At 41.2% G+C, this 7688-nt stretch overlaps 1 protein-coding gene across 1 annotated transcript; it reads left to right on the top strand.

The window, feature by feature from the left end:
* Positions 1 to 603: 603 nt before the first annotated feature.
* TENT5A (terminal nucleotidyltransferase 5A) lies at positions 604 to 5750 on the top strand. Its single transcript, XM_051997320.1, has 3 exons — positions 604 to 1842; positions 2167 to 2726; positions 3785 to 5750. Exons 2-3 carry the CDS (start codon positions 2223 to 2225, stop codon positions 4562 to 4564), a joined length of 1284 nt encoding a protein of 427 aa, XP_051853280.1. The 5' UTR covers positions 604 to 1842; positions 2167 to 2222; the 3' UTR covers positions 4565 to 5750.
* The last annotated feature ends 1938 nt before the right edge of the window (positions 5751 to 7688 follow it).

Below are 7688 nucleotides of genomic sequence, written 5' to 3'. Positions count from 1 at the left end.
GTGGGAGAGAAGGAGGAGGAGGAGGGAGACAGGAAGAAGGGAGGGGAAAAGATAGAGAGGGAGAAATGGAAGGAAGAAGAAAGGGAGGAAGAGAAGGAGGGAGAGAGAGGGGAGGCAGGAGAGAGAGAGGGAGGGAAGGAGAGGGAAAAGGAGGGAGGGAGAGGAGAGGAGATATTTTATTGTATGTCCTCTTTAAAAAAAAAAAAAAAGAAAGAAAGAAAGCTTTAGTAGACTGCAATAGAGGAAGAAGCAAAAAAATGCCTTTTCCTCCTTTCTAGTCTTTTCTAGAAAACGTGACGGGAGTCGCAACTAAACTGCCCTGCGTGGGCGGATTGGTCCCTTTCAGGGCAACTTCTTCCCTCCACCCTCTTCTTGCGCACACCGAGCCCATTCAGACTGTTCTGACAGCAGGCACAACTCCGCCCACGCAACTCTCCCATTGGTTTCTTCTCCCCCACCCTCACCCCCCTCACTCCCGCTTCCCTCCCTTCCACTAGCTAAGAGAGAGGCATAAGCGTCATCGCGGAGGCTTTTGTGATTGGTTTAGCCTTTCTCTCATCAAAGCCTCCAGGAATCGCCTCGCAGCTGGGGCTGGAGCGCAGATCTCAGTGACGTTTGGTCGAGTCGAGTTACTGCGTCTCCAGCTGTGTATCAGGCTGCTGCTGTTCTTCTAGTCTTAATCCAGCCCTAGGAGAAACACTTTTACGTGGGTGCATGAGTCATCAGCATCCCTACTGCATACTGCCAGAATCTCAAGAAGTATCTCTTGGGTGTACTCACTGACATATATATACTTGTTGCGGAAGCTGAATTTCAATTATCCCAAACTCTCATTGGAAATTGACCGGCTGTTCCTAGTTGTAGGAATTTAATCTAAATTAAGGGGAAATTTAAATCCCTCCCCCCCCCACACACAAAACAAACAAACCAACCCACTCCAAAAAACAATTTAAATTTTATGAATAACCCCTCATTCATTCATATGCTTGTCTAAAATATTTTTAATAAAGGAAATTCTTGGGACTTCCACTTGTTTAGTTGAGAATAATTAATGAAGTGACAAGCAGCCATATCTTGCAAAATGAATTCTATTTTTTTCCAGGAAGTTTCAGTAGTTTAGAAGAGGTGATCCGATTTCAGTAGCCTACTTAAGATTTTCTTTTCTTTTTTCTAAGCTATTTTCACTGCTACTTCTTAATGAAAAGAAAGGTGGCGTAGGGGAAAAAAAAAAGGGTGGTGTTTTCTCTCAAAAGATGGTTCTGGTCCTCTTGGTAGGGAGGGCAGAAGCAGTCTTTTATGTAAATGAAGTGGGCGGGAGAGCCAGAGCAGGGTCCGAAGACCGCTCTCTATGTAGATGAGGTGGGTGTGGCTAAAGTACAGCGACTCTGAGCCCCGGAAGCGCGGAGAAATCCCTTATAAAAAAGTACAGAAGACATTTCCCAAGCCATAACTGCTAAAGCTCTAGAGGCTGAAGCTTAGGATAGACCACAGCTGCAATAGCAGCAGAAGCAGCAGCCGCCCAGGACAGAGTAGCTCCTACGGCTGCTGTCCCAGGCTCCTGGAGGGGAGAGAGCGGCGCTTAAGAAGAAGAGGAAGTAGAGGGAAAAGAGTAAAGATCTTGGGCACCGAGAAACCCGCACTCTGCCAGCCAGCCAGAGAACGAAGGGTACAGAAAGTACGAAAGAGGTTAATTGGCCAGGATTCAGGAAGAGAACCTCCTTTGCCCACCTCTGCACCTCCAACTACCCACGGCTCCTTCTCACTTTGTCCTAGGATTTCTCTCCTTCACGGTTGTGTTCACTCACTGAGCTCTTCGGAGCAGGAGGCTGCGACTGAGTCCAGGTGTGACAGAAGTGGGACGGGAACACGAGATCAATCCCAGTTCATCCTTTTGCAGCTGAGACTTCATTTTGTAATAGGCTGCGGGGGCTTCTGATCTCTGTATGAAGAGAAGTAGGGGTAGGGGTCGGGGTGGGATAGGAGAAGAGGTCCGGGTTTAAGCTGGGGGAGGGGGGAAACGAAAATCCTCCTGAGTTTTGGAGTAGAAAACCATTCAGCAACTCCTAGGTTGGGATCTTCAGGCTGTCACGGGGCTCTGACTCCTCGCTGCCAGACACCCGCATTTTGGTTCTAACTTATCTTCTCTTTTTCTTTCTTATCTCCTAGGGCATAACCTGGCATTTACTTGGCATTTCGCAACGGAGGGAAAACGGCTCTTTACCATGGCTGATGACGAAAGTGCCAAAATCACTCGCATCTGTACTGGTAGCGGCAACGACTGGTGCGGTTGCAGCTGTAGCAACAGCAACTTCGGTGGGAATAACTGCTGCGTTAGCTGCTGTGAGAACCCCACCATGCATTGTAACGTCCTGAGCTGGGAGCAAGTGCAGCGACTCGACGACATCTTGAGCGAGACTATCCCCATCCATGGCCGGGGCAACTTTCCCACCCTAGAGATGCAGCCGCGTCAGATAGTGAAGGTGGTGAGGAGCCGCCTGGAGGAGAAGCGCATTGGGGTCCGGGACGTGCGGTTAAACGGCTCTGCCGCTAGCCACGTCCTACACCAAGACAGTGGCCTGGGCTACAAGGACCTGGACCTCATTTTCTGTGCGGATCTCCAGGGGGAAGAGGAGTTTCAGACTGTCAAGGACGTGGTCCTGGACTGCCTTTTGGATTTCTTACCGGAAGGAGTGAATAAGGAAAAGATTACGCCGCTGACTCTTAAGGTAAAGCCAATCTTCCTAATGAATTGATTTGGAAAGGAAGTCAAGGATAAGAATGAAACTAAGTAGCGTTTGCTTGATCTGGGAGTGTAGCTGGAAAAGTTATACTTGACTGATGGTTCTTTAGAGGGTCCCATTTCCCTTACCGGTCGTCTCCTATGTAGTGGTGTCATATAGGGTTATGCATTACTTTAAGTAACTTCCTAGTTTCCTTAATCCCTTTTGACTCCCCCTACTCCCCATCCCCCACCCTAACCAGAAGCTCATTAAAGTGTAAGCAGCCTAGCGTTGATTTGGAGAATGAATTTTAGAATCTTCAGAGGTTGGTCGCTCACGTCATTTTAAGCATTTGTAAAAATGTGTCTAGTGCCCACATAGTAGGCGCTTTTTTTCTTTCCTTCGTTCTATGCATTCCCCCCCACCTCCATTTTACTTTTTTTTTTTTTAAAGCCTTTCATGCATCACCTGAGAAACTTGGAACTAACTTCAGGAACTAAAAGATAGTGATGTTTCGAAAGTCGTTTAATTTCTATGATTATTTAACTATTAAATTTCTTTAGTTAGCCCTGTTAGCAATGAAATCCCAAGCTTAGTGACACTGGCTTGAGGAAGTAGGTCTGAGACAATAAATTGAGTACTGTTGTATTGGAAAATATGAATCGTTTGTGGGCTCTGGATTCTGGAAGCCCGCATGCTTTAAGGCTTACAGAGTCAGCTTTTTTGGCAACATTTTTGCAAATTGGTTAAAATTGTGTGAGCAGTCAGCCCTCTCAAGATATCATACTACTGACATTGTCCCGGAACCTGTTAACAGTGAGCCGATTCTAAGAGGCACTTCAAACTACTACTTTTCTTCTTTTTTCTCTCCCAGGTTGCATTCACCGAGGGGATGAGTTTGTTGTGGGGGAGGGGAACCTCCTGGAGGAAATACTGAAACCCCGTAGGTAGACTAGTGAGTTTGGATAAAATGTGAAAGGAGCCAGCTGCTTCTAAGTTGTGAAAGGAGGTTGATTTAAATTAGTAGTCCTGTTCATCTGCTTGCTTTGTCTTTCATGTTTTAGGAAGCTTATGTGCAGAAAATGGTAAAAGTATGCAATGACTCAGACCGATGGAGTCTCATCTCTCTGTCAAACAACAGTGGCAAAAATGTGGAACTGAAATTTGTGGATTCCCTGCGGCGCCAGTTTGAGTTCAGTGTAGACTCTTTCCAAATCAAGTTAGACTCTCTCCTCCTCTTTTATGAATGCTCAGAGAATCCAATGACTGAAACTTTTCACCCCACTATAATTGGGGAGAGTGTCTATGGGGATTTCCAAGAAGCTTTTGATCACCTTTGCAACAAGGTCATTGCTACCAGAAATCCAGAAGAAATCAGAGGAGGAGGGCTTCTTAAATACTGTAATCTTTTGGTTAGGGGATTTAGGGCGGCTTCTGAAGCTGAAATTAAGTCCCTCCAGAGGTATATGTGTTCCAGATTTTTCATCGACTTCTCAGACATTGGTGAACAGCAGAGAAAATTGGAATCCTACTTGCAGAATCACTTTGTGGGATTGGAAGACCGCAAGTATGACTATCTCATGACCCTTCACGGTGTGGTGAATGAAAGTACGGTGTGTTTGATGGGACATGAGAGAAGACAGACTTTGAATCTCATTACCATGCTGGCTATCCGTGTGCTGGCTGAGCAAAATATTATTCCCAATGTGGCCAATGTCACCTGTTACTACCAGCCAGCTCCTTATGTAGCAGATGCTAATTTTAGCAATTACTATATTGCCCAGGTTCAACCAGTGTTCACCTGCCAGCAGCATACATACTCAACCTGGTTGCCCTGCAATTAAGGACCATTTGAAAAATGTCTAGTGGGAAAAGTTTTCCTAAGAATTTTTTTTTTTTTTAAGAGTGACCCTGTCTGTAGAATGGGGTGTGTTTTGTGCAATGATGATCTGCTCCAGTGTTCAAGCTTGATAAAGCTTGTTGATATTTTAATAGACATGGGAGCATGATCTAGAAATGAACCAAAAACAAAACAAAACAAAAAAAAAGAAAAAAAAAGAAAAAAATTGGATTCTACCCTGGAGCACAAGAGGCCTGTCATTAAAAGCAACCGGCTTCTCCTGATATAAAAAAGGGAAGGAGTGCTTGATGACAATATGGGTTTGCAGTACCTGCTCCCATAGCTTTGGCATAGACAAAGTTGGAAAGCTTTTTCTAGAATGGTATTTGAAAATGGGAGAATGTGAAAAAAAATCTTACCCAATTTACTACTATATATTTTGGAGTTTAATTTAAAAATGTAGAGGCATAATGCAGAGAAAAAGCTGATCTCAAGTATATTGGAATGTCTTTGGAGCTTGCAAACAGATGTTGTCTGTGGAATGATCCCATAGAATGTATTGCTAGTTTGAATAGAATGCTCAAACTGAACAGTTTTCTCCAAATGAACAGTAGTAGATTGGTGTAGTTATCATGAAAAACGGCAGACCTTACAATGATACAATTCATTATTTCCAGCTGAGTGCATAGTTCATGTTTTAAAAATATGAAAATGCAAACAAAAAGAGGCTGTAGCAAAGAAAGTATGCTCAAGGACCAAAGATTTCCCAGACAAAATACCCAAGTAGAGAAAGGGTAGCATAATATTAAAAATATATATATATTTGTATACACCAATATGAATCAAAGTGCCTGTTGCCTTCAGAAAATTTGAAGTAAAACAACACAATTTTATGGTTTAACCATGTATTTTGTTTTATCAGGGACACAAGAAGAAAACATAACCCAACATAAGCTTGTGAATTAATGGCGGAGGAAATGCCCTATTTTTCTTGGCAAATACTTGTATAAAGTTAATGTTATTGTCAGTGTGATGTTATAGTTGTGGTGTATATGTGTGTATCTTATGTGTGTATATATGTGTATGTGATATATGTATATATACACACAATACATTGAATATGGTCTAGGACAATGTAGCAATTAGGGAATGTTTAAATAAAGTATTGTGTGTTTTCCAGTTTCCAGCAGGATATCATGAGACTTGAGCACATTGCAGTAATGAATTTATAACATATCTAAATTTCTGAAGTAAATAACTCATTTAGAAGAAGGTAAACAATATGATAGCAAGAACAGAGAAGACATGATTTAGTGATATCTCTGAGCCAGTCTGTCACAAGTAGAATATTTGATTAATGGTTCCCTCTTAATGTTGTATACTAGACTGTCATTTTGACAATTCCCAACCCACAATTTCTTCTTGACTGCATACCTCTGCAATGTATAAATCAGTGAAACATGGATCAAAGATAGGTTATTTAATCCCTGACTGCTAAAAGGAGATTGTCTTAGTAGTTGATTGGAACATTACTTGTTTAATAGTTAAATTAATATTTTTACAGAATGCACTCTGCATTCCAGGACCACTAGAATTTAGTAAATGTGAAATGACCCTTTTGAGAGTGTTGCACAATGGCTTAAATTTATATTTGAAATATATATATATATATATATATATATAATATAAAATTTATAAATTCATGCAAACATGAAACATCTCTAATCTGGGTGTCACACTGCATTTAAATGTTCAGTACTGTACTTTAAATTAAATAACTTTGCATTAAAACAATTCACTTTTATTTCCTCTTTCCTAAGAGACCAATTAGTTCTACATTTGTAAAAAGATCATGCATTATAATTTCAGATTAAAAGATACTTTCCTCCCTCTCTTTGAATTCCATCAAATTCTGGTCTCTTCAATGAAATCATTAAAGGCAAATATATAATATGTTAAAAAACTATTTTAAAAATAACCAGCAAGGAACAAAACAAACTCAAACCCTAGAGAAAAACCATTTATTATGGCATTTCATACTAAAAGTTGACTAGAGCAGCAGTTTTAGCATTAAGGAAAATTAAAGGGGATCAAGGAAGAACTCGTCATCCTGTTGGCAGTGTATTTTAATGGTTTTGATTTGCTTTCTTGAAGTTATTAAGACATATATGACTGGGTACATTCATTTTTACTGCCTTTTGTACTCCTTTCTTTGAAGTTGTAACAGGAATCCAGTTTGTTTACTATAGCGCCTTCCCTGTGATTTCTGCAGGAACCATAAAGCTATTGCACTGCCATTCACTGTGTTTACTAGGGAGCCTTTTCTTACTTGCTCCCAACTTGGTTCCCATCTTGTCTTTTTCCCTTCTCTTTCTACCCATGTCCTCAAATTAATAGTGAAGAGGCAAAGTTTGTTTCCCAGGGCTCATTCATTCTTCCACCTTCAGATCAAATCCAAGACTCACTTGTCAGAAATCTGCTCACATTAACCCTTGGGAGGATTTTCTAGGATAAAATCCTGGGAAGCCAGGGGAAATAGGAGCAGCTGGTGATTTGGGACATCCCTTCTTAGCACAACTATTTGCAAATGAGTCAGTCACTATTTTAAAATATTTGGGGGTTTCGAAGAGATTCTCTATGTGGCAGCCACAAATATGCTGTTAATTTATGACATAGTCGATTTGTCTGGAGGAGCCTGATCTTAAAATGTGTATATATATTTTTTTCCTTTCACTTTTGTGTATTGCTTGATAAAATGTTGGTTGCATAGTTTTAAATGACTGTCTTGCCTTCAGGTCCTTTAGGCTATGCTTCAGACAACCTTCAGTCTGCATTTTGAATGATATAATTTATTTCTGTTGTGTATATACTATATTCCTATGCATATGTATCTGAACAAATGGTGGAATGTATGTATGTTTTTTCCCCTTTATGTAATGTGCTGCAAATGACTTTGGATATCTGGCTTCAGAAAGAGAACACCCCAAGCATACCAGAACTTAATAGGATCATTGTCAATCTGGAACTCCAAGGGACCTCAGAGACTACCTAGTTCAACCTTTTCAGGTTATAGCTGAGGGAATTGAGGTCCTTCAGGCACAGGATTTTGAAGCCGGGTTCTCTGACAT

This window comes from Antechinus flavipes, chromosome 4, assembly GCF_016432865.1.
Source record: "Antechinus flavipes isolate AdamAnt ecotype Samford, QLD, Australia chromosome 4, AdamAnt_v2, whole genome shotgun sequence".
In the NCBI taxonomy this organism is placed as follows: Eukaryota; Metazoa; Chordata; class Mammalia; order Dasyuromorphia; family Dasyuridae; genus Antechinus; species Antechinus flavipes.
Note: the sequence above shows the minus strand (reverse complement) of the source record. Positions and strands in the feature narration are given on the sequence as shown.

What these genes read in the sequence shown, in the direction of transcription:
- TENT5A (XM_051997320.1), top strand. Translation starts at nt 2,223, where the DNA reads ATGGCTGATGACGAAAGTGCCAAAATCACTCGCATCTGTACTGGTAGC. An exon ending in TTACGCCGCTGACTCTTAAG is followed by an intron (nt 2,727 to 3,784) that starts GTAAAGCCAATC and finishes TTCATGTTTTAG; the next exon opens with GAAGCTTATGTGCAGAAAAT.